Below are 26660 nucleotides of genomic sequence, written 5' to 3' on the forward strand. Positions count from 1 at the left end.
TACTGCCGTTTCCATTTTTTCTTTCCTTTATATATTCACCCAGGAAACACTCTTTTTTTTCCCCTCACATTAACATAAGGTGGTCCCAAAGTACAAAGACCTGAGACTACTCATGTGGTAGCCATTTTCATCTTTGAGTGAAGTTGGTGGGAGCCAAGGACACTGAGCATCTGTCTATTTTTGAACAAGACTACGGGGTGTGACATGTGAGCACCTTCCAAGAGTGTAGTAAGTGATGCACCCCATGGGGCTGCTTTTCACATCCTCTCGTGTGGAGAATGTAATGCTTCGGCCTTTGCAGGGCTGGGGGCTGGAAAGGTTGGGAATGGTGCTTTCCCTGCAGTAGGGTCTGAGCTATATGACAGTACCCCCGGGTTCTTCAGCAACTTAGCTGACTTGAAATCGAGCACTGGAACAAAATATGTTTTGAGTGATTTTTAAGTAAAAGCTAATGTGAAAATGTGGGAGTTTGAACCAATGTAAACACATTAATTTTAAAACCATTTTCAAATGTAGTGAAGAAAAAAATAGCATTCCTGCTCTTGAAATTCCTAAAGGACACATTTTTCCTTCTGAGTCATGATTTAATTAGATTATATTTTATTAGACATTCTTTACAAATTTTAAAATACTGCTATTATACATGCACAAAGGAAAATCAGTTTGAACAATTGTGTGTAGGCATTCATTGAAGTCAACCACAAAACAGGAACATTTTATGTCAGTTATCAATGTATTCAATATGTATATCTAAAGTGCATTATGTTACAAAAAATATAGAAAGTCAGCAGCACCAAGATACGTTCACAAAATAAATACACCGGTCAACAAAATAAATTATGGTAAATGTGACAATAATAATTGTCTTAGCCTTAGCAAAAAAAAAAAAAAAAAAAAAAAAAAAAAAGGAAAATTCACAATAACCAAATGTGCAGTTTCAGAGAGCAATGGGGGAAAAAAGGTTTTATTCTGAGCATTTACAATATTTACAGGTAATAAATATTTTAATACTTCCCATATGTTCACTATTACAGAATACTGCAATATGTCTTCCAAAAATCTCTTGCTGAAAATGTCAGCGCCTCCTGCAAAGAAAAAAAGGACAGAAAAAACCAGAAAAATTAATTTTCACTTCAAAGACATAGACACAAAATTAATAGCAGGAGTGCCAGAGACTAATGGGTGTGCTTTGCTAGTAAACATTTGCAATAATAGGGCTGGTTTAACAATGCTACAGTTTTAGACATCTTTTCAAGACCTCTACTATATTTCCTCCAATGCAACTCAGCGAGCAGTATGAAGACCTGCAGTTTGTCATGACACTGAGGCCACCTATTCCACTATATTTTGCACTCAGATAAATAGGAAGGGCCTTTAGTTTTCTTTAGAGCCTTACGCAAGAAGATTCCCCAGTACTACAGGTAGAAAAATTGTATCAACCTATAATAAATATGCCAGGTGCTAAAAAGAAAAAAATACAGTTGGAGAAATGAGAAACTTGTTTTGAAGATAAGAAAAAGGAAGTCCTTATTGAACACTGTGGCAATCATGCCCCTGCTGTGTTAACCGCTTGGGTGTGATGCCAGGCTTCTGATTAAAACAGTCCCACGGGGCTTATTCGGTGTATCTTTCCCACTGATAGACAACCTGTTAGACAAGGGTCTGTTTATCTTAGAGTTATGTATTTCTATGCTGTTTTGTACATGAGTACATGCAGTACTTATGCAGTAAAGGCTGCTCAGGTCTTGAAGTGAACAGATCCTTGATAGCATGTCTCTCTAAGTGCTTGAATGAATGAAAAGACTATAATCCTGAATTTTTCCCTCTGTGAGCCAAAGAGCTTGGTCCTGAAAGAAAGAGCATCTCGTCATGTTAAGCTCTGACTCCTGGTGCATTCAGTCAAAGCTGAAACAGTCAGCTGTGTACAGTCCTAAGATCTGGGAGTTTTCTAAGGGATGCTGGCCACCTGGTGTGAGCTCTCTACTCCTCCCTTCCTTGTGAAGGCATGAGAACAAAAGCAGAGCCCGCTTCTATCCTGTCAGTATATTACTTATACTACAATATTATTTGAAGTTACTTCTTAGTGGTGCTGCAGGAAATGCTGAAGGGTTGGGCTTTTTTCCCTTCTGTCCCTGTAAAGAGCACGTTTCTGTAATGCACCTGGGAAACAGCTATAGGAGGGAATGCAAAGCTATAGGATGGAGAGGGATTCGCTCTGTTGCTCGACTGATCGCTGAAGCTGCAGGTAGCATTCCACATGGCAGACGTGTGTGGGTGTGAGATACAAAAAAAAGCAAATCCTTGAGAGTTTAAGAGGGTTTTTTTTAACATGCGCATTGAAAGTGAGACTACATTTAACATTAGGGCGTCTACTCATTTGAAAGGTTTCTTAGGAAACTGGGTAATAACAGCTTAATTGAATTGGAATGGGAGTATAGCTGGAATGTCCATGAGAAAGAAGTTTTTAAGTGCCTGGAATGGAAATGCTAGCATGAAGCTCCTTAATAATTAACTAGTAATATTAGGGTGTATCCAGGCTATATTACAATATGTATAATAATGGCACATAATTAATACAGCATGACTGTATATGTGTGGCTGCACTACCCAGGCCTATTTTTAAGATGGTGACATTTTCAATTCAGCTGGGATTTTAGGCTTTGTTTTAGAGTTTAAGCTAAGACACATCTTGACAATGCGCTCTTTACTAATGACAAATGCGCTCTTTACTAATGACTATTTGCAAGTTGCTTTCTGTGATTTACTCCCAGATTGTGCAAAATTGGCTTATTTTATGAGATACTTCTTGTAGTAAGTCAAAAGATCTAGAGAGCGCATTATTTTGGGGTTTTTTTTCTGACCTAAACCCAAAATTTTGGGATCGAGATTGGGCAGAGGGAATTGGCACAGGGATTTTAGTTCAGTGTGTTGAGCAGAAAAGAAGCACAGAGACACAGTTAAAAGCACGCTTAAAGTGTATCTTTGCACTTCCTTGACATTTGCCCTGCTGCATTATGCATATCCACTTCTTCACTGTAAAGTAATGATGCTTCTCCTAAGCTGCAGCTGCCTTAGGGGTGCTACAAAAGCAGTTTCTACCGGTGTAGCATTTGCAAATCCTGTCTGCACACACGTTCCTTGTCCCTCACCAGCAGATAAAGTAGAAGTTTCTGATTCAGCTCAGTACAGCTGAGGAATCAGCCTCGCTCAGATGTGGTCATCCCTCCATCTAAAACGTGCTTGCCCGCCTTGTGCCAACAACTGCAGAGACAACTGCATTGAACCTGACTCCCCCTGTCTAAAGTACATGTCAGGGAGCTGGGACTTGCTTTCATTTAAAGTTTAGAAATTATATCTTTTGCCAGCCTACGGGGATAACTACAAGCTCATATACCAGCAGTTTCTTAAGAGCTGAACCAGCACATTATACTCTGTACTTGTGAAGGAGGAATTTCCTGTTTTATGGCTTCTCTTTGTTTAATCATCTTCAATTAAGTATCTAAAAAATAGGTCCTCTTTAGGAATCTGTTTCTTGCCCTGGAGAAATACTGCATCTTGGGCAATAGGAAGGTAAAGCTGGCTGCCTTCAGCCATCCAACCATACTTGAAACAGAAAGGCTGAACTAGGAAAATCAACAGGGTTGTACCTGTCATTCTTTTACATACCCCATTGGATGTACAACCAAAGACAGAGTAGTAAGAAAAAGAAAGAACGCTCAAAATGCTCTAGGATGTTTTTCCCTACATTCAAGATTTCTACATGCTGAAGACAGGTGCTATTTATCGGCCACCACAGTTCCTCAACACCTGTTGAAACGTCAGGTGACTCCTGACCGGGGTCCTGGAGTGTGCCTTTCATAAGGTGCTGAGATAAACCAGCCTCTCATACTTCACTACTAACTGCTACAGCCATGCTAACTGGTTTATGGTCAGGGACACTGAATGCCTAGCCCACAATGCCAGTAACTCCTGTAGATGCCAGCAGAAGGTGAAGCGATGGAGCACTTTGCAAACTGTGGCCTGTAAAGCTTAACCCAAGACTGGATTTCAGTAAATCCCACAGCTGGCGTCTCTTTCTACAGATTTACTGTGAGCAAGTGGCACTTCTCTTATGTCTCTATTTTGCCAAAGTGAAGGGGAGGAGGAGAGAAAAGGGTGGGGGTTTTGCTGTTGAAAATGCAAACATTTGAGGAGAACTGAGGAGTGGACTCCTTGGCTTTGTCTGCAAGTGTGCAGACTTCCACTCACTCAAGCTGAGATGACTGCAAGCAGATGAGTCGCTTGGGGCACCTAGGCTGAACTCTCCAGCTTGCCACTGCCCTGAAAATCCTTCATTGTCATATATGAGGGAAGCACGTCTCTCTCCAAAGGCAATGCTCAACATTTTTCAGCAGCAACGTAATTGTTTCACGAGCTGGCAAAAAGATGGAGCTGAATTAAAAAGTCCTAATGGCAGGGAAAATTTAATGGCAAAAGGCTGGTCTGCGTTGTTTGCAGATATTACTAAGAGAGAAATTTTCCGTGTTCTCCCCTAAGGTTAAACAGTAAAATGAAAAACTGTAAAGTAAGGGTAGGAAAGTTGCCAAAAAGGGGAGGCATTGAGAGGGAGGAAAGAAAACGTTGCCATTTTATAGATGCAGAGCCTTAAATAAAACTCAGAGCTTTCAATCTGCTGAGGCCCAAGTGTGGGACCAAGATCTGACATGAGAGACACTACCGTTAAAACAGGAAAGGAAATTTCAGTGCCTATAATGTGCTTTCTTTTTGCAGGAGTAACTTTACTTACTACTCACTCAGCTTCAGGAAGCCCATTTTGGCAATGAGTGGTTTACTTGAGTTGTTTGTCACAGGGAAGAAAGACTTTGTCACCAGCGCAAAGTGGAAAGGGTACCTACTTACCTCCAGACAGCACCTTGAGACTCTGCACTGCTTGAAAAGCCACTGCCCAGTTATGAGCATAAAGGTGCTGTTACTCCAGGTTTGAGTGAGGCCTTGGCCTCTCACACCAAAGGATAACAATTTCAGTAAATACATGGTATGCCCCTCAAAAGGATATGGCAGAATTACCTTAAAGTGTGATTATGTGTAGTAACAGAGTTGTCCAAGAGTGGGCTCTCGGTCACGCCGCTTCGATACACGCCAGAATTTAGCCAAGCCGAACGGGCTCGCCTCTTTTTCTTCTCTTGTTCCTTACGTTTTCCAGGCTTTGCTTTCTTTTTCTTCCCCGATACCTTCAGGGGCTGCTCCTTGTAGGTCTGTGATTTGTTTGTCTCCTGAGTTAGGTATCTGCCCTCATCTTCACTACCAAATCGGACAGGGTAGTTCTTTGTGTTGGTAGCAGGCTTAGGGTTAGGTGAAACCTCCGAAGTCGCACGGATTTCTGCAGTGTTGACACCTTCAATTAAATTTTGAAGGAATATTCTTCTTCGTAAGTCTTGGATTGACTTGCCCTTGTCATGCAATAGCTGGTGCTCCGATACAGCCCGTTTGCTAAAGAAAGAGAAGAGAGGAGGGGGAAAAAACCATTTAGGATTTGGTTATTGCCCAGTACTTGGCAGAGCTCCTCTCTCCTCTGGCTGTGGTGGCCACAGTGACTGTGTACCAGCTCTCAGGCTTGGAGACATCCAGTTAAGCCAGACTGCTGGAGCAAGTCCTGCTTCTCAGAGTAGCTGCTCTGACAGAGAAGGGAAAGACCTAAGCAGGTAATAATTCTCAGCTGACCGATCACACACCACTGGACTTGGAGTTGGATTAGTCACTGCTCTGTTCTAGGAAAGCACTACAACTCTTAATATATCACACTTCAGGCAGTAAAAACAGGAAGGCAGTTGTCAGAGATAGGAAAACTAAAGGGTCAGATAATGGAGCACTGCAGTCAAGCAGGAGAGGGAATAACAAGTACTTGTACTGAAGCCGGAAGCAGTGTTCATATAGCATCATTCTAATAATTTTCTCCTCCTCAGTCATGTACTTCAAAAGCATAAATAAATAGATAAAAGTGCATTTCATTTCTAAATTTAAATAAGTGCAATTGCAGGAGCGTAATGGAAAAATATGTGAATTTGGGTGCCTAAAATGTAGGCGCTTCAGTCCATAATGAGCTATCCAGAGAGGCAGCAGCCTGAGCATCAGCAGAGATGAGCCTCAGCCACTCCTGTTGACTTTACTGCTTGGCCACTTGTGTCTAACTATGGTTTTAGATGCCTTTCTAGTATTCCTTTAAGCGTGAACTTTTGGGGCCAAATTTCTTGTCTGCTGTGGTCTCTCAGTTTTATGCTAGCCTTCTTCACTGGATCTTCTTCAAGAGCGTCCTGGTTTGTTTGAGTGGGACTCTCGTACTTTTCCAGAGTTCATGACCTTTTGGTTCACTAACCTCTGTCTTGTTTTCGAGGAACTGGGAGATGGTTAGCTATCTGTCTTTTAGAGATATTGTACTGGCAAAGAAGGTATGAAACATCTGAGGAAAGAAGATACAAGTGGCACCTGGGTAATAAATAACCGTGAGAAAATACATACTTTTTCCTTGGTGTGGGATAGATGCACAGCTGCACTGTGAACCACAGAAAGAGCGCAAGCTGGGATTTTAGCTATGTTCCCATGAATGCTATAATACAGTTTATCCTTCCAATTGCCCTACTTCAGTGTGCTGAGATTGGCTATGTATCCTCTCATCTTGCATCAGGGTACTGCATGTGACTGGATTCTTACTGGCCAAAGAAAATGAATTCACTGCCTTGCCTGTCGTATAATCATTTGGTCAGTTAGCAGGATAAGAAGTTGTTTCTGCATGTGGGTGAAATGGGAGAAGATACGTAACTGTGAGTGAATATTCCTTCCTTCCGTCCCATCCCTAATTATCCTGCTACGTTACCAGGTTTCAAAACGTGGTGGACAAAGATAGTATGCTAAATGATTGGGAGTGTTCTGCAATTTATCTTTCTCAGTCCCTTCAGACAAACTCTTTAGATTTGCGATTTGATCAACAGCAGAGCTATTTGAAATTGGCAACTTCAAGTAGCATTGGTTTAAGAGCATCCCTTTCACTTTTAGTCTTTGTCGAGCTACACTTGTTGCGTATTGGGTTCAAGTGATATTACATCTCTATTACTTAGTGTAAAATTCAAACAGCAGCTTTCCCCCATTCCACAACGAGACTGAAAGATGACTGTTGTTTTTGCACAAAGTGATACAGTAGGGATACTTGCTCAAAATCAGGCCTAGATATACTCGGGTTTTTGAGCACACTTTTGACCAAACGTTGTCTATATTTTAAGTGTCCCAAAACCAGTTTTGGATTACTTCAGGCTTTAGGGCAAGTATTTTATGCCCTTCAACTCAATGTCCCTAAGCAAAAACACAATGTGATAATACTGAGCTGAACCCATATTGTTTCATTCTCTTCAGTGCAGCTGTGACCATTAACACAAGCTCAAGATCTCCCCCAGGAGAATTTTTTTGACCAGTGCACTCCCTGAAGCTCTCCAATAGCCATCTGTAACAACCTTCTCATTAAGGTCAGTCTGATTTGCAAGTATGCTAATAGAACTAGCACCTTGGACTCCTCTGAGTGGCATACTTCTGTGCTTCTTGTCAAGCTCTCCATTGTGGCTCACGTTACATGCCTAGCTTCAGTAATCTATTTTCCCAGGATATTTGCATGGGAAATGCAGTTCTCCTTTCTCTCTTCTAGTTATAAAACGCATACAAAATCTCAGTGCTTTACTGAGTCTAAAACACTATGGCTCATGTGATGAGCAAAGCTTTCCTACTGCCTCTTGTAAACTACCAAGGATAATTCCTTTTATCACAGACAACCTAAAGCTGCCTTAATCCTGTAATGTGTATTTGGTCAATTTACCCACTGTGACAAAATCTTGAATCTCTAAAGCCTGTTATTAAAGTCCTCTTGATTGAAAAGCTGTTCCATTTTACAGAGCTGAAACCTGAAGATTTGGTTCCAGTACACACAAGGCAGTCAAAGAGCATTACAAGCTCTACATCTTGTGTGAGTATGCATTTCCAAAATAATGCAGGGATTGACATGTGAGGGGTTAGTGTGCCAAAGAGGGTGGGTTTCTGTTTAAATGTCTGTATGATATTTAGCATCAAGTCTGGCCCCAAATAACATTCTGCTATTCCAGATGATTGTATAACATTACGTAGTGTTACATTTCACATGACTTTTATTACTCAGCCAGACTTAAGGATTACATTTTGCCTACCAATTTCCTTTGTACACTCTAGATCAAAAATCTTCTTAAAACAAAGAAGATGTGGTAGATAAATATCTCTTTGACCTTCTGCCTCCTTCCACCTCAGTTGTTCAAACAACTCCTGTGTTTGTAAATCAGGGAAAAATACTTGCCCAAGAAGGCTGATGTAAGAAGTGCTTCATAATGGAGATATCAACAATATCTCACCCACACACAGAGAGTAGGAAGGCAATGGAAACTGGAATTATTGCATTCATATATTGGGTACGGTAAAATATTAGGCTGTTAGCGTTAAGATGACCCACTAGAGGTCCCTTCCATCCTTCTATAAAATGCACCTCTCATTCAAGGAAGAAGAGTCTGACCCCAAACCAAGTGCAGTAAATGCTAAGCTTACATGTGGTAGGCACTTTTGAGAGAAGGATGTTGATGGTTTGTATTTGACCAGAGTGTCCAAACTAATTACTGTATCCAAGTTCATTATGCTCATATGAGACAATGTCTCATTACGGGGAAAACAGTAGAAATCCATGACTTGTGACTATTCTGACCTCATGTACTTCTAGATAAGCTGTTCTTTTCAAGCACATTCTTTCTTCATTTTTTTTCCCTGGCTGTCTAGCATCACTGAGAGGCAACATTCTTCAAGCGACAACTTTCTGTCTCAGAGTTGCTTTTATTTAACCGTTACTATCCTTAACTATTCACATTGGGTCTGATCATAAGTTCAGCAAAATAACTGGAAAGGATTCAGTCAGCTCTCTGCCTGGAGTTTGCAAGACTGAATGCCCTTGCCCCTGGCTCCAAATGGCGTGAAAGCTGCTCAGCCTATCTCAGGGTTAGGAAAAATATTTTGAACAGATCTAGGGACATGATGCTGCAGTGTCTGGGCACGCTGATAAAAATATCTAATTTCACTTTGAGGCATTACTGGCTTTCTCAGAAGTTCTTTAGCAGCTAAAGCATTTCTATAACAAATAGTATGTCTGGCAATCTTTTCTTGGGACAATTTGCTATTGCTTTCCATGGGAGATTTGCCTCAGTAAAGTCTGTAGAACCAGGCCTATGTCATTTTGATTATTTTTGCATGGCTATAATAATGTGCTTCAGTATTTTCATCCGTTACTGGTTTAAGCCTTTGACTGAAAAAAAAAAAATCTCTAGGCTTAAGTGAGTTATTAACCATTAACTCTAGGAATGGTTTGTGGTGATATTAAAACAGGACACATGTTTGAGTGTGGTGTCTGTGTTTGTGCTGTACCCACAAACAAAACTACGTGAATGCCACTAACTGACAGCTAACTGGTTTCTTGTGTGTGTTTTACATGCCATAGCAAAGAGGGAGCTGAGAAATGCATTTTGACTGTTTAGCTTCCACTTTTTTTCTCCCCTGTCAGGACGGAATGGGGATGTTGGGAGGACCTCTAATCCTGACCTTTAAAAACAAGTGTTAAAACAACACTTCAAAAAGAGAAAGAGTATTTCTTAGCAAACCTAGCTTTTTAAAAAACAAATTTGGCTTAGATCCAGGTCAGAGTTTCTTAGCCAAGGAAATACAGCATTTGACTGTACTTCAATTATTTTCATTTTTTTATTTCTGAAACTGAAGTTTGATTCCTCTATAGCCCAAGAGAAGAAAATGGTCTCAAATGAAAGAAATAGGTCAATAATAGTTTGCAGGAGTACAGGACAGCTAAGCATTAATGGGCTGGAAAGAATGCACTGTAGCATTATCAGCAATAACATGTTCTACACGATTTGCTGTAGATTTCTAATAGCTGTCTGCCTGGTGCCAAAGTTCAGGTGTGTCTGAAGTCACTTCACCTGGGGGATTTTTTTTTCTTGTTTAAATGGAAGTGCTATTTGGATATCTTGTCCTTGTGTATGTAATAAAACAGTTACAAGGAAAGCCATCTGAAATTAAGTTTGCTGTGTCATGTTTCCCTGTAAGTTGTGATTGGATTTTCCCACCCTCTTTCTCCAACCTGACTTCCTTTTGAACTTAGTAACAATACAGCCCTCCACAGTATGACTGAAGTGTTTCTTCCTTAGAAAATCTGATGCAAGTCCAGTGAAAGCCAGTAAGTTAGATGTGTGAGACAGCTGCTCCTACATCAGCCCAGTGGCTTCTCTTCTGCACTTTGCGTAGGGGTTATTAGTATAAACTATGCTGATTATTTTGGAAGGAGCAAAAAGGTCATTTCCTGAACAGACTCTCTTAAGGTACATTATCATTTATCAAAAAATATGCTTCTGCCTCCAAGTCAGATACTGGACTCCCTTTGGAAATTTGTTTTTGCTGAAGTGGCAGAAATCCAGAGAAATTGTTCAGTACTTCAATTTCACGACGGCCCTCACTATTGCGTGTTTCCCCTACCCTTATCAATATTGGCTCCATGCCAGTGCGGAGAAGTGCATGGTACTTAGCGTAACATACAGCAATTTGATAAAACGGGATGCTCCCTACTTGGGCCCTCCCAGGACGCGGAGAGGTGCACGGGCAGTAGCGCACGCTGGACTAGCACACAGCTGCATTGCTGCTCCCCTCGGAAGAAGAGACCCTCGGCTTTAACATCTCCCTCCCAAAAGCTTTATAAGTTCCCACAGCTGAAAAGCGCCCTTTCCCTGCCCCAAACGCGCTCTGCCTATCGCTTAGACACCTCCGGTGAGCACCTGGGGCAGGTAACCCGGAGCCGCTCCGCTGCAGAGCCGCGCCGGCAGCGCTGCTGGAGGCTGTAACCTCCCGGGCTGCTCCCGCCGCCGGCACCGGCGCTGCCGGCCCGGGGGGGCCCGATCACCTCCCTCCCCTCCCGCACCGCGACCGAGGCGAGGGGAAAAAAAAAAAAAAAAAAAGAGAAACTCACAGTCTGCGGCTGATCCCCTCTACTGATCTCCCGTACGAGGGCACGGAATAACTCAGCAGAAACACTGCGAAACTCCACTGCTGGAAGAGTTTAGTGAACATTGTATCCTCCGGGTCTCAAAACCTGCAAGGAAAGGGAGATCAGTCCCGAGGGACACATGCGCCAGCGCCGTCCTCAAGCAGTCCCTGCTTTCGGCTCTACCAGCCCCGAGGTTGTGAAGGAAAAACAAACTTTCTGAGCTCTCGGCAGCGGCTCACTTCTTCCAAACTTCTCTCGTCTCTCTCCCTTCCTTGCTGTCTGCCTCTCCCTCCCTCCCTCCTTCCCTCCCTCCCTCTCTCTCTGTCTCTCGCTGCCCGGAGGCAAGATCCCTCTCAATATTAGTTAAAAAAATCATCTAGCTCATATTTGAATCGGGTTAAGAGAGCGCGTCCGTTTGTCACCCTGAGCCCTGTTCAATTCTAGTCCGCTAAGCCGCTGTGTCAGGGCTTTACATTACAGGAGAAGCCCTCTTTGCAGATAAGGAAAGATTCCCAAAAGTCGGCTCAGCTACCCTCTTCTCTGTAAACACAGGCGCGGACGCACACACACACACACACAGACAGACAGAGATTCAGGCGGGGCGGGGGCGGGGGGGGAATGCATCTATACATCTGTCTTTAAGTATACCTCTGAAAAAAATAGTCAGGTTCACGTCCTCTGCTTCCTGAAAGTTGGGTCCACAACTGTGGCAAGGAAAGGGAACCCAAGCGAAGAGCGCTGCCTAGCTGGAGAGCCCGAGAGGTCTAAGAGAAGCGGGAGCCCGGGGAGGCTCAGGGGCTGGGAAGCATGCTTGGCTCCGCAGGTTGGATTGGGCTGGAGCCTGCGAAGTTCACACGCTCCGAAGCAGCCTCTGGGAGACCTGCGGGAGGACGGAGGGTTTTGCAAAGAGATGGCGCCCTAGGAACATGTGCGGAGAGAGCGAGAGCCCGGGCGGGATACCCACAGCCAAAAAGGAGACCAGAAATCAGCGCTTCCCGGGACCGGAATCAAAAAGGAGCGAGGGAAGGGAAACACCCGACAGCACATGCACTCGGCAGACCCTAAGGACTCCGGCCAAGCTCTTCGCATCTTCTGCAGCCGGGCTCCTCTCTCTCTCTCTCTGCCCCCACCTCTCCCCTTTTGTGTTTACCCCTAGGTCAGCGCCTCCCCTGCCGCAGCACAGAGCAAAGGGCGATTCCCCATCAGTGGGGGCACTTTTTAGATCAAGCCCAAAAGCCCAGCCTGGGATGGTTGCCGCCTTTCCTTTCACACACCTACCGTTGTTCGTCGCAGTTCCCCTATTAGCTGGAGGGTTGACTCCTAATGATGTTAATTGTACGCTAGTAGAGGGGAGGGGGGGCTAGGGGGGAGGGCTGGGGGAAGGACTCGCAGTCTATGAACACAGGCGCTCCTGGCCAAAAAAGTAAATTAGTGGAAAGTTTTCTCCTCCTCTCCCTCTTTCGCCTTCCACTTCGCCCTCCGTCAATCTGGCCAGGGCGTTGCGAATGTCTGTGTCAGGTTGCGCTGCTGTGCGGGGCGGGCAGCGGCGCGGGGCTGCGGGGGCAGCGCGGCACCGGCGGCAGTGCCCGGAGCGGCGGGAGCGCGCCCAGCCCCCCCCGCCCCGCCGGGGTCCCACCGCCGCCCCCCAGCCCCACCGGCAGCCCCGCAGCCCCCGACGGAGGGACCAGATTTTTCCATCCCAGGAAAACACTTATGTAAAAACCGAAGGTAGCACAATCCGCCCCTTCATGCGGCCCGCTTGCGCAAGGACCTGCCCCCGGCTATCACGAAGTAAGGTCCGGGGAGAAAGCCTGGGGGGTCGGTGCGCCCCTTGCGCCCACCCCCCGGCGGCTCTTCGGGAGGGAAATACTTTGCAAGCCAATCTCCTGTTCGACGGCAGAGGATGGGCTCTCCCGCACGCTGTGGCCCTGCCCAGGCGGGCAGCAACGGAACACCGGGGGACGCCGGCTCCGTGCCCGTAGCATCCCGGGACCCCTCACCCCTCCGCGGCCGCGCACCCTCCGCGGGGCTCCGCTCCGCGCCCCGCCGAAACCTCCCCGGAGCGACCTGCCCGCGGGCAGCGCCGCTGCCCCCAGGTGCGGAGGGGTCGCTGGTTTCTGCCACTGACAGCCTGATTTACAGCAAGTGCTTTCCCAACACCCTCACAAGCCGCAACACAACACTGAGGTGTGCCGGCGGGTTGCTCCTTCTCATCCTCTCCCGGCATTAAGGAACGCTTTCTGGAGAAAGTTCAGGCGCGAAGCAAACCATTTTTCTACCTGCAGGTTATCTTGCGTTAAACGGCACTTGCTGCCACAGTTTAAAAGCCCAGCTCCTTAGCCAAATTTCATACCACACAGGCAAATAAAACCGAAAACATAAGAGCTGAAATAGAAGTCATGCTGAAAACATTAAATCGTTTATGCTGTAAATAAATTCCCTGAACACCGGGTAGGCTATAAATTAGAATGTATAGCTAATAGGCTTCTTTGATTTACACTGCCCTTTCGACTAATTAAAAATAATTGTGAAATCCCCTGAAAACAGCCCCCACACACTCATAGGTCTATTGCTGATGTTAAAGGTAAAACGTCCATCAAATATTTTTAGAATTTCCCTTCCCCCAGAAATTAAAAAAAAAAAAAACCCAACCCTTTCAGACTCAGGAAAAATAAATAGCCTTTATAAACTTGGAATACTGAAGTTTCTTCAAAATTTATTACTTCACCTTTTCCTTGAGTTACAGCCCTCTGTGCCTCTCAGAGATCACCCTGGCCAACAGTGGTTGATCTTCTCAGCAATCGCTTCCAAAACTATGTTCTATCCTTAAGAAAAAGAAAAAAAAAAGAAGTGAAATAAATCAAAAAAGTAATACTTTTCAAAAGAAATCCGGCCCTACAGAGTTTTTATTCTGCCTGCGACAGATTAGTGCTAAATAAAGGGTGTTAAAAGCAGGTGCTTTGCTCCCTTGCTGCTCTTTTTATTACGAAGAACAGAAGCTTCTCCTAATATATATAGTGAGGGAGACCCTTCTCTATTGCTTTTATTGAAAAGACCAAACTTGTGACATCACTAACCACCTTCCTATGGCTGAGTTTGCCTCATCTCTGCCTCAGTGGGCTTGGAAAAAAAAAAAAAAAAGAGACAGAGAAGGAAAAAAAATACAACCCAACTATGGCTTTGCTAATATGGCAGGAACTGAGCAGTGCCAAACCCGTTTAGGAGACTTACTATCATACCATGATACCATGCCCCTTCCCCCCCCCCCCCCCCCCCCGCCCCCCGAAGCCTGTCATCTGCAACAACGGGCGCAGCGCTTTTTCTCCTGCCACCTACACAAATGCTTAACCCGTGAGCAAACTCCTCCTGGTACCTAGCCTCACCGCAAGCCTGAGCCCTCCTCCGTGGCAGGACGGGGCGAAAAATCCCCTCTACCGGGGCTTAAACCCCCCCTTTTCCCCGCCTGGATGGAGCCTGGCCGGCTGCGCGGAGCGGGGGATGCGCACCCCGAGGAAGCGGCTCCCGGGAAGGACCCACCGCCACCTGCAGCATCTCACCCCGCCGACCCCGGCCGCTCCTCCCTGCCAGCTCCGGGTGTCCCCTGGCCTCGGAGGGGGAGATGAGAGGATGAGGCTGGACGAGAGGAAGGACCGGCGGAGCGATGCTTTGGCACAGGTGTGGGGACGGGAATCGCGCCGGACGGCGCGATTCCCGTCCCCACACCTGTGCCAAAGCATCGCTCCGCGCATGGGGCAGCCCCGGGCACGGCTGGTCCCGTGTCTAGGAGCGGGGAAAAGGCACAATTTTGTTCGGGTTTCACCTGCCGGGGCCTCGGTTACGGCAGGGCTCCCCGCCAAGGCGAGGCGCTTGCGGCGGCTGGTTGTTTTCCCAGCCGGGACGCACGGAGGGACCGGTCGTTTTGTCGGACCTGGAAAAGGCTTCAGCCGTGGGGAGGTGAGGCAAAACCCTGTGTTTGCCTTTCTGGTCAAGTCCTCCCTGCCGCGACAAGGCAAACCTTATCATTTTAGGTTTTCTGCCTCCCCTTTCTCCCCCCTTCCCGCCTCAAAGACAATGAGATTTTGGAGGGATGCCGCGCTTGGCTTCTGCCTCCTTTTTCCATACGTATAAACAGGCATAAATCAGCTTTCCTACGAGGAAGTTGACCTGGGAGCTTGGCTAGGAAGATGAGTCCCTGTTCCAGGTTTGGCACGTAATTCCCCAGCGGGGAATAGGGCCAGGGGCTGCGGGCGCGTGGGTGACCGGGCTCCCCCCAAAAGCCGCTCAGGAGCGAAACCTTCCCCTGAAACAAAAGCCGACAAGTGGGACAGGTTCAGCTAATGGGGGAGGAGGTGCCATTGCAGCCTCAGAGAGAGAGAAGGAAAAAATGACTAACCCCCGCCCGGTGCTCAGAGGCAGGCTAAATCCTCAGCTCTGCAAACTTCCCATCCTTCACCTTTGTGAAGTTCCGCCTCTCCCTCCTCCCTCTTGTTTTATTCACAATAAAGCATTTTCGTCATTTCCCCTCCCGGATTTCTATAACCTTAGTTGCACTCGTCCAGGGCTTCGGTTCAGACGGGGAGTTTAACCTCCCCAGTCTTCCCAGGGTGGAAAAATGGTGTTCAGCAAAAAAACACAGGCGTGCAGACTGCTTGAGAGTCTGGCGGGGAAGGGAAGGGAAGGGAAGGGAGCGGCAGAACAGCGATTGCTGGCCTCGTCCTGGAGGACCAGAAGTCCCCTGGGACTTGCACAGCCCCTGTGATCCAGCAAGGTTCAAAGCCCGGGAGCGCGGCTCTCTGCAGGCGAGGTGCGAAGTCCCAGTGTTTTTTTCAAAGCTCCCAGGGTGGTCCTGAGGGCAGGGCTGTTATGCAGCTAGCGGCAAACGCAATTGCTTGCAGCTTTAGGCAGACGCTCTAGCACATACTCGTTCTTGCCCGCAACCTAGCCCCGTCGCGCTCTGCTGTCCCCAGCTGCCATAAAGGTTGCCTTCCTCCCTTCTGACTCTCCCGTGGCTGTCAGGGATGAGAAACTCCTTCGTCCACGTCTGGCGCGGCGTAACCTTCTAATTGGGTGAAAAGATTGCTTGGGGAGAAAGAGAAAACCGTTTTTTTCCTCCCCATCAGCAAGACCCAGACGTTTCGTGGCACGCCATCCGCGCACACTAATCTCCTTTATTAAACAATGATAGAGTAGCTGAGCAGAGCTGCCTCTCCCACCCGAGAGGCGGCCGGAGCTCCCCGAGTTCAGCTATTGAAACAATGCGCGGTTTATTTAGACAATATGCATTTAATTTAATGCGCTCGAGAAAGAAAGGGGGGGAAAAAAGGGGAAAAAAAAGCCGCGTGGAACTGACGAGGGCTTTGCCAAATCTTCTGTCTGGTTCCTAGAATCCAGTAGACACCGAAAGGAATAATTTTCAAATTTGAGGGCAAAGAGTCAGTTATTAATTCATAAAGCCTCTCCCTGCCCTCCACCGCCCGGCGGTGCAGGCGGCTGGCACCCCGCGGCGGCGCAGGCGGCGGAGCGTGGGCGGGCTGCAGCGGGCGGCGGGGCCGCGGAGCCCCAGTGAGCTGTCCATGGTGGTGCGGGCCCGCCTGCCGCCCGCCCGCCGCCGGCCCCCGGGCGCCCCCCGCCGCCCGCCCCGGCCCCGGCCCCGGCCCCGGCCCCGGCCCCGGCCCCGGCCCCGGCCCCGGCCCCGGCGAGGGGAGGCGTGGGGGCGCAGGCCCTCGCGTCCCGCCTTACGGGCTCCCTGCCCCTGCCTTCTGCTGAGGGGGTGGTGGGTACAGCCACCTGGCCGGGCTGTGCCGCTCCTACTCCTAACGCCGCCACTGGGGTCCTAAACCGTAGGTAAGTAACCTGGAGGAAACAGGCAGCTCTTTCGGAGCCCTGCTGAAGGGCGGCTTACAACCGTCCCCGCTCCACATGTTCAAGGCACTTGAAATGCTAATAGGAACCACGCTTTCAGCGATGCCTGTGCTTTCATTCGGTGCTCTGAAACCTTAGGCGGTTAAGCTGCCCCTCTCTAGGTCTGATCTTGACTTCAGCTTTAAATACCTCTTAACATAGATGGGGCTGTTTTATTTGTTCCATTTTTGTGACTGAATATCTATTAAATACCAACAGGAACAAACATGTCTGGTGTATTTAACTTACACAAAACTATTACCAAGCTGGGCTGGCTGGAGGACAAGAATTCAATTTAAAGGAGGGGGGTGGGGGAGAGAAGATTTGCAATTTGTTTTTGCGCTATGTTGGAACAAAATCCAGCCCTTTAGACATTTTTCTGAGAGGAGACAGACTCACCTCCTGCCTTGGAATAGCTTAGTGGTTAGTGTACTCATCTGGGATGTGGGACACCAGAGTTCAAGTCCTTCCCTTCTCTGATTCAGAGCCCTAATCCCTGGACTGTTGGCTTCTCTCAGTTCCATCCTAGACCTAAAAACCTTTCCGATGACATTTGTGATGAATTGATATTTTCCAATGGGTGAAAAACGAATGTTTACTTAAGGAAAAATTCCCATCTAACAGTTATGCTGGGATTTTTGGTTAAACAAGGAGAAGTGCAGACTGCCATCATACAACAGTGGAAGGGAATTGCGAGTTGTGAAAAGAAGTGGTGTGCTAGGAAAAAGGAAGGACCCTCCTTCTCCAGTGGCGCACAGGGCTGGTGCGGTTAAGGCATACTTTCTTTAGCTTTAGGTTTGCAGATTGTTTCAGAAAAAGGAGGACTCTGTCCTTCCCCACGCACACACGGGACTCGTATGGTTAAGGTATGCTTTCCTTAGATATAGTTTTGTTTGAGTTTTTTCCTATTTCTTTAGCAAATGGAACACAATAGAAAGTTGCACCTAGGATCATATCTAGCCTCATTTGACTTTCCAGTTCAGAAGACAGGCTGCCTTTCCACACCTGGGCTGATGGAAATAACTTGTTTGTGTGAAGCTTGAAGTCATGCCTGTGAATCTGGACAGCAAGGTACTGTAACATGCTCTACCATGAGCATAGCCTTTATCTGCTAGCATTTCTTAGATACTTATCTTTGGTTTATGCATTTTGTTTTTTATTAATCGGATTATTTTTGGTAAACTCCAGTCTGCCTTCCAGGGACTTTGCTTCTTCTTGCTGTTTGCTTTAAAACATAGAGACGACTGGAACTGTTGCATGCATCCTCTGCTTTGGCTCAGATGTGCTTTGCTCCTTCCTTTGCTCCTATACAAGTAAAATGATCCTGCATTCTCTCCTTTCATACCACATTAAATATCCATTTTCATATCCCTAATTCCCAGTGGAACAAATTGCATCTTTAAACTTTTCTCAGAAGTCATGGGATCTGGTCCAGCTCTCACTGAAGCCAAACTGATTCTCTTAATTCACTTTATTTGGATGGTGGTCAGCATCTTACATGGCCATCCCTTCTCCAAATTTTGAATGTTCTTTGATCTTGCAGTGTGATTACTTTTTCAGACATGATGTCCCATAGGGTGTGAAGCCTAAGCTGTAATAAACAAAGTGGAATAACCACCTGACTTGCTTTAAACAGGCCATGCATAGTGAAATGTAGCCCTTGGAGTTGCCCATGACACGCTGCATAATCAGCTTGGACAGCAGGAGATGTGAGCAAGCACATTTTTAGAGGAGCTTCAATTAACCCTTGCAGGTTAGGGTTCTAAATTTACTAGCTTATCAAATATGAAATTCAATTAACCTGAAGAAATAAATAAGGATCAACTATAAAAGTTATATATTAGCTGTTATTTGTTTATCCCAAGATGATTAAACTGTTTCTTATATCATTCTAACACCTTATCTTACACTGAGATTAAATTAATTGCTCCTTCATCTCCAGATTTCATCTCTCTTAAAAACAGAAACAACACTCTGTGTGTTTGGTCTGACCTGTCAATGGTGCTCTCTTAATTGGACTAAAAGCTGGTTTTTGTTTCTTAGGAATATTGACTACTTTATTTCTGTCAAATGCTTGAAGCAATTTCAGTGGCTGTGGGAGATGGAAGTGTAAAGGTGCCAAAAAGTTGGTAAAGCAATATTTGGCTTTAGCAAGCCAAGGTGACAAGGTCTAATTTTCTGCTAAAAATCAAAAAGCAGTTAGAGTTTTAGCTTTGAGTGGGACTGGACATTGACAGTCAGAGTTCCTGGGCTCTGCTGCTCTTATTGAAATTATTCCGTCTTCCGAACCCTGGAGATGACTTGAGTCTTATACAGGTTCTTGAGCTGGCAAATGAGGGAATGACACATGGGAGAGTTTTCTGAGAGCAGCCCGTATGACTCAGGGGTGGCCTCTGTAGTCATACCGCATGTGAAAACAAAGCAAGCTATACTTAGTGCAGGCTGAGGACAGCTCTAGGAAGGATCTGTAGGTTGCTATGCTGGCAGGACTGAGATCCAAGGTTGTAATACACGGCCCTGACAAAAGGAGGCTGTAGTCATCATTTCAACTTGTAGGTCAGAATAGCAGCAAAGGGTTGGCTTCTATCTTATTGGAAATATTTCACTTTCTCAATTGCTTTGCAGACTACCAGGTTAGAAACAAAATCTTTAAGTGGTTTTCCCATCTTTGTCCTGTCAGAGTATTGCACTTGCTGTCCGGCTAACTGTACCCTCTTGAATAAGCTTTGCCCCTGCAGTATGACAAGCAAGACAAGTAACCAAAAGGTGCCTGCTTGATGTTCCTTTCTGGAAAGGGCCAGTAGTTGAGCATGGAAATGTGACCAGCTTCTCACTTCCAGCCCTGAGTGATGTATCGGTTTTGAAATTATGTGTACACACAGACAGAAAAGGCTCCTGGGCTTCCCACAGAGAGTTAAGTCATTCAGGGCATGTGGCTATTCCAGTCCTGCTCAGAGACCCTCTCAGACCCTAGTCATCACAGAAATTCCTCACATGTGCCCAGACCTGACAGAGCTCTTCCTCACTTCATTATTTTCCATCTTTGAAAGCACAGCACTGCAACTCCTACAAGAACCTTGCGCCAGGACAAGTAGAATAGAAAAACTAACATTAAAATCGAGGGATTCCATTTGTATGGAGAGAAAGAGCTTGCAGGACTCAGGGGGGGGATGTCAGACCTGATTAAATCTGTATGGTTTTTCGTTATCAATCCACGGAGTCACAGGCATGAATAGGGAAAAATTGTGCAACAGGTGGCGAGGCTTATCAGATAGTTGCTTATCACTAATTACCCCTGAGATGCCTTTATCCTCTTTTCACCAAATATCACTATTTTTGCAATAGCAGGCCAAAAGGTAATCAGTGATAACAACAGCCTGTCCTGTCACAAAGGCAGGGTCTGTTAGACTCATAATTTCTATGGTTGCAGTCACTGTCAGACCGTGGCAGACTCCCCCTCAGCCACCCCTTTGAGGGCACACTCATAAACCCCTTTCATGAAATCAACCACTGCGCACCCAGCATAAAGGGTTGGGTCGGTGTGGGGGAGGATGGGAAACAAACTTTATTTCAGTGACTATGGATATCAGAAATTTCAGCAACCCATGCTGTGAAGGCCATCTGCACGCTGTGCAATCTGTCCTCCCCACAGATTCAGAGCAGGTGTTTTTAATCAAGGTCTCCAGGTGCTTGTTTATGAAATACTTTGTTTCGAGGGACACATGCGCAGTCTGAGGAGGAGTGTGATATCTGTGCAGTCCTCTGGAATCCTGTACTCATTAGTAAGTAGTGATGATGTGCTTGTCAACACCTATAGGAAAGCCAATTTGTACTAAATTATTTAAACCCTGCTCAAACAATGATGATCTTATTTAAGTTGCAGGTGCTCAGCTTCAGGCCCAGGCTTGTGTAAGCTGTTTACTTGTCTTGTCTCAAAATGCATTTACTGAGAAAAAAAGAAAAAACGTGCATGTAAGAATGCACAAAACAGTGTCTTTCTTAAATTTTAGGGCCTTTTTCCATAAGAACACAAAAGCTGAACTAAGTCTTGTTAAGTTTTGCCAAGCACTGGGGCCTCCGAGATCCCATGTGTGTTCTACAGAGCTTTTGCACAATAGATAGTACCTACAGGTTGCAAATGAGCATGAGGGCTCTCTGCTGTGTTTGGGCTGTACTGTCCTGTGGTACAAAAATAGCTTCTGCTTAACAATCCAGTTTAAGCACAAGTTGCAACAGGGGAACAAAACCAGCAAGTAGGGAGAGGACAACTGGGATAACAATAAACCCAAATCCATTTCAGTTAGCTTTGTATCAGTCCAGCACACTGTCTATAAAGCAGTAACTGCTAGACATCAAGGGAGAAATAAAGCTTCAGGTGGAATTTAAAGGTGCGTAAGGAAGTGGCTTAGTGCCGTAAGGAATTAAGGAGACAAGGAGACAAAGCACAGAGAGGTGCAGGGTAGATGTGGATGAACAGGCAGGGAAAGCTGGTAGTGCTAGTAGAGTGAAGATGACAACGCGGCAAGAACTGAACAGCCAGGTAGGTGCAGTTCAGTTGTGAAAGGATTTAAAGGGAGGGATAAAAGGTGGGGGTTTTTTTTTGTCATTTTAGAAGGGGATAGGTAGCAGAAGGCCATGAATAGTATAAATTGCAGCATTGAAATACCTAGCAAAGAGGATGATTTGGGCAATTCTTTGATCAGACCAGGTGGTGAACAGTTGCAATGGCTGAGGGTTAAGATGCAGGGGGTGAAATACCCAGGTGAAAGCTTTTGTATTCAGGATACATTCTGGAGATGTTGAAAGAGGAAAATATTTGAATATAAGCCAAGTGTTGGAAGCATCAAAATGCCTCAGAACCCCCCCCCGAATCAAAATCCATAACCATGGACCCAAGGAACTGCGTGTTTGATAAGACTCTTATCAACAGGGAGAAACAGTAAAAAAAGAGTGTGGGTTATGGAGAAGAGCTCAGCTGAGATCTTAACCGTGTATAGCTTAAACTCAAGCCTATACAAGTGAGAGAGAGAACAAAGGATGGAGTTGGATGGAGGCAATTTCATGTGTCATCATCCTAAAGACAGTTTGAGAGTGAATAAAAGTTCTGTGTTTAGGGAGGCCTCATACTGTGGGTCTTGGTGCATAGGTCAGCTCTTAGCTGTTATGGTAATGCAAACACATAATAATCATAAAGGAAGGGTTCAACGACAGCACAGTGTAAAGCCCAAAGAAAGAGAAGGGGGAAAAAGCGGAAGGATCATCTGAATAAGGTTCTAAATAGCCAAGTAAAGAAACGTAATGAAACACAATGCCCAGTGCAACATGGAATTTAAACAGGGTGTTGCTGAACAGAAGAACTGAACAGTTTATGAGGATGTGGATAGAGGAGGAGATTTGGGACTTAGCCAAGTGAACGAGGTTGGAAACTTATCTGAGAGCTGCATTAGTCAAAAGAAGAGGCTAAAAGTCAAACTAGAGACAGCTGTGAATAGTATTAGTGAGAAGGATTCTAGGGGGTTTTTTGGTGTTGCAAAAGGCATGCCTCCTCATTTGAGGGGAGAAAGAAAATGCGAAAGTTGTCAACTATGGGTTGTTTAAAGACAGGGAGAACTATGGCATGTTTAAAACAATGCTGTGGCTTTCTCTGTCTTCTTTCATCCCATTAGCGTAGGACAGGAATATTTTGCCAAGTGCAAAGTTCACAGGTATGTAATTTTGCTTGTATACTGTAATTCTTACAAGGAACTTCAATCAACTTCAGCTGTGTTACAATGTAGCATATCTCAGTCTTCCTGTTCCTGAACTTTTACCTTAGTATGAAAAGTATGTATTTTCTCTCTTTTTTTTAATCCCTCAGATCCATCATTGTCCTTTGTGGATGTCTCACTTTTGTAATAAGTTTGCCTCTTATGGCTGGTTTATACCCTGATCCCCAAGCTTTTCTATGCTGGCTTATTTATTTTTGTGTACAGTTTGATTATACCCCTCTGCTACCATAGCTATTTTAGAAACATCTTCAGTTTTACGTTACCTCCTTAAGTAATTCATAAGGAAGATACTGAGTCTTTCAAGTAGCTCCAAAGAACCAAACCAAGCCAGCCAGTTCACTGACCTGAAACTATTCTCCCAAATCCCAGCTACAGCTGATTGCTTAATCTATCCTCTGTACTGGAAGCTTCCCTAAGAATATTGGCCAGGGGACAAATCTGATGTTTTTCTGCATTTCTGTCATTATTTCCAGGGTCTTGCTGGAAACACTTTGTAAATTATGTAATCACACCTTAAAGTTCAAAAATTCCACGTACACAGTTCCATGAAAACACTGCTGTGTGAAGAAATACTGGGGTTTTTTTCCAGTCTCTTTTGCAGAAGTTGCGTTGTAAGTTTCATTATGTTGTGACAAGGCATGTAAATACAGTGCTCAGACATAAACATCATGACAGACTTTGCAACAAATGTATTAATTTTGATTTATTTATATCATCTTGTTCATTTTGCTTTATTCATCATGCTACTATGTTTTTTGTTCTTTTTATGCCATCACAGAACAGATAAACTCCACCTTTCAGTGATGTGGGAAAGGCAATGACTGACTGCTTACTGAAACAAACAGTAACAGTGGAGTTGGTCTTCTTGGAATAAAGAATTAGATCATATATTTTACGTGAAAGATTAACAAAATCAATCGGAATGTCGGTCCTTGCTTTACTTCTAAGTGTCTCCCTAAGTGTAGTACAGCATAAAGCACAGATAACATTATTCTAGCTCTGTGATTAGAAACAGTTTTCACCAAGACTACTTTTGATTTTAACAGTTGAAATCTGTTTTTATTTATCATATATAAAAGCTCATTTCTGTAATGGAGGCTGTTTTAAAAGATGAAGCTATGCATACTTAAATCAAGAAAGATAAATAATTTGATTATCATTTATAGTACTATCAACAGTTTGATTATTTAATCAAAACAAGCTATTTAGTAATTATAGGAAATATAGCAAGGGTCACATGTACAGTAAATGCTTAGCTAAAAAGAAGGAACGCTATTGAGACAGTTTCCTTGCTAATCAGAAGCATGGCAAATTTTCAGGCTCAGGAAGTTCATTTAGGTTGCCACAAGGCAACACTATATAGATATATTGTTCAGTTTACTTTTTTTCAACAAGAAATAACAGAATCTTCAGTCAAACTATGGCAGAATAAGAGGATGAGAGAAAATGACTGTACAAATCCCTGCAACCAGAAATCTATTTATGAATTTAGAATTTATGAATTTAGAATTTAAGAATATTTTTTCTAAGACTTCTATGTGACTACCCATTTGAAAAGTAATGTAAAGTGTTTGGAGATGTATCGTTTGAGCTGCTGACATAATTAATGATTTCATTAAGAGCATGAAAGGAGGCTCTTGTATTTCTCTCATGTTAGTAAGCCAAGTTCATGTCCGAACTCTAATAACCGAAGTTGCTTTTGCCGATCTAGACTGTTGGTCCTCTTGTTGCAAAACAAAAATCTGAAAGCCAAATATTATACTGGGCTGTGATACTTCCCAACATGTCAGGAGTGTGACATGTTTTAAATATGAGCAGCTACTATGGATTACAGGCTGGCAGAAAACTTACTAACATTTCACGTAACAATGCAAATGGGAAGAAGGTAAACAGAATAATGTGCTTCCAGAAGTTCAAAGGAAACCAATTTAAAAATTACCACTTATCCGTCCCAGTTTTCATATAAGATCTTGGCTTAGGTAGTCTGCACTCCAGAAGTAATGTTGATCCTTGAAAATTTATGGCAATCCTAAGAAAACTGCAGTAGGATTTGTTAGGAATAAGTTATGAATTTGGGACAGTGCCCTTTTAGTTATGCCCTGACTGACTTTTCATCTCAAGAGAGTTGGGCTAACATCCTGAATAAGTTGACATGAGTTTGGTTTCTTCATCTTGATACCTAATGAATAATAAAGATACAGCTGCTACAAAATCCATACTTTGAAGTAGTCCAGAGAAGTGGAACAGAAAGTGTGCTGAAAGCCAGATTTGTGCGCTAGACCTATGAGAAAACAAAGCACGTAGGAAGTACAAATAGCCAAACTGACTTCACAGAGACTACCCAAGTGCTTAAGTTAAGGAAAGGCTGCTGAGCTTTTCTGGTTCAGAACCAAGCACAATAGGGGCTAAAATACTAAGAGGGCTGGAACCTATGTCAGGATTGAGAGGCATTGCAGGACTACATGGAAAACTTCTAGTGCATGCCTGGTCTCAGACAGTATTAGCCTCTTCAACAAACATTAACGTCACACGATGCCCTGCTCAGTCTATACCATATATTTGTTAATTTTATAAAAAAGCCAACTCTTTGATGATGTTACAGTTATGAAATCAGTGATACAAACTGGCCTAAGCATGCGCCTAGCGTTAAGCCTGCAGGTAGTCCTTTTTGAATCAGCACTCACATGTTAAAATATACAGACATATCAAAAGTAAGGAAACTGTCAAACTATGTGGAGATTAAGGGGGAAAATGACCCCATATCATATGTTGAGAAGTCTTTTGCTGATTCATGTTAACATGTATCATAGCTTCATCTCTTCATCAGTTTGAGGATATTACATTGCAATGAAAATGAAAGGAAAAGGTCATAGTTCTCTGTTTATGTGTATTATTTCATAGGACCTACATTTATACAGTCCTTGATATCTAAAGGTTTCAGAGAGGATAAGAATAACCATATTAGGTCAGAATCAAGGTGCAGCTAGCCCATTGGATTGCCTGTGGCAGAGGCCAGCAGCAGACACAGAGGCTAATATCAAGTGAATCATCTCCAGTTAAATTCTCCCGTCTCTCAGTAATCACTGATTTAGAGGATGCATTTGTACCATCATCTTGAATAGCCACCAATAGACTTATTCTTCCCGAGTTTTACTAAAACCTTTTCTGACCTCGGTTACAGTGCTGGCCTCCACAACATCCTGTGGTGGACTTCCACAGTTTAATTATTATGTTGTGCGAAAAAGTACTTCCTTTTGTTTGTTTTTAATGCGGAGGGAACTGAATTCTCCCTAACTTTTTATGTTATGAGAAATAGTGAACAGTCATTTTCTGCTCATCTTCTCTTTGCCATTCATAATTTTATAGACCTTATTATATTTCTCCTCTGTCATCTCTTTTTCCAGCAGGGAAGTTGTAGTCCATTTCATTTCTCTTTCTGTGCAAGCCTTTCCTTAATTCAAGTTGTTTTTCTCAGAATAGTTATGCTCTGTATCTTTTCCACTTCTACTGTATCATTATCAACAAAGGACAATCAGAATTATGAAATTATTCAAAAGTGTGCAAACACACCATGTAAGAATATGCAGAATTCAGGTTGCTTTTCCCTCACACATTTATAGTATTTCATTTCCACAGTAATGGCCAGTTACATATGCAGCTTTAGTGTTTCTTGTCCTGAATGGTTTCTGCGTATTCTCTCCTACTGGAGTATTTATAAAGAAAATATCAAATTGCTTTTCCCCTCTAAGCAACCCAAAGAGATGACATATACAGTTTTTTTTTTTTTATTTGCCTGTTAGATTCAAATAAGAGAAGGGAAAAAAAGAGGAAGTATAAAATAAGTCTGCAAATTCTTTATGTAATTTTCAAAGCTCTTGAAGAACCATCATCAGGCA

At 44.3% G+C, this 26660-nt stretch overlaps 2 protein-coding genes across 14 annotated transcripts in view; one reads left to right on the plus strand and one right to left on the minus strand.

The window, feature by feature from the left end:
• CCDC91 (coiled-coil domain containing 91) overlaps positions 1-26660 on the plus strand; it is a 341211-nt gene that overhangs the window by 62271 nt on the left and 252280 nt on the right. For 6 of the 10 annotated variants that reach the window (XM_075508281.1, XM_075508300.1, XM_075508195.1 and 3 more), the window contains exons 1-2: positions 16783-16939; positions 17975-18067. The exons of 1 other annotated variant lie outside the window; for it this stretch is intronic. The gene's annotated coding sequence lies outside the window, so the exon portion shown is untranslated. Of the gene's footprint in view, positions 1-16781; positions 16940-17484; positions 17863-17974; positions 18068-26660 lie in introns of those variants that run through there. 3 more of the 10 variants (XM_075508327.1, XM_075508321.1, XM_075508214.1) reach the window with 3 other exon arrangements.
• Positions 578-14191, minus strand: PTHLH (parathyroid hormone like hormone). Of its 4 annotated transcripts, XM_075508349.1 has the most exons (5): positions 14173-14191; positions 13824-13920; positions 11078-11200; positions 5068-5490; positions 578-1085 (listed from the first exon to the last, which is right to left on the minus strand). In XM_075508349.1, exons 3-5 carry the CDS (start codon positions 11176-11178, stop codon positions 1076-1078), a joined length of 534 nt encoding a protein of 177 aa, XP_075364464.1. In that variant the 5' UTR covers positions 11179-11200; positions 13824-13920; positions 14173-14191; the 3' UTR covers positions 578-1075. The 4 variants fall into 4 exon arrangements, with proteins under 4 accessions (XP_075364464.1, XP_075364455.1, XP_075364482.1 ...); XM_075508340.1 differs by lacking the exon at positions 14173-14191 and having other exon boundaries at positions 13824-14129; XM_075508367.1 differs by lacking the exons at positions 13824-13920; positions 14173-14191 and adding an exon at positions 12374-12523.

This window comes from Mycteria americana, chromosome 1 (genome assembly GCF_035582795.1).
Source record: "Mycteria americana isolate JAX WOST 10 ecotype Jacksonville Zoo and Gardens chromosome 1, USCA_MyAme_1.0, whole genome shotgun sequence".
Lineage (NCBI taxonomy): Eukaryota > Metazoa > Chordata > Aves > Ciconiiformes > Ciconiidae > Mycteria > Mycteria americana.

Excerpts from the sequence above, each read along its gene's own strand:
- PTHLH (XM_075508349.1), bottom strand. The coding sequence starts at position 11,178 with ATGTTCACTAAACTCTTCCAGCAGTGGAGTTTCGCAGTGTTTCTGCTG. Across the intron at positions 5,491-11,077 it reads GAGGGGATCAGCCGCAGACT|CAAACGGGCTGTATCGGAGC; the intron begins GTGAGTTTCTCT and ends CTCTTTCTTTAG.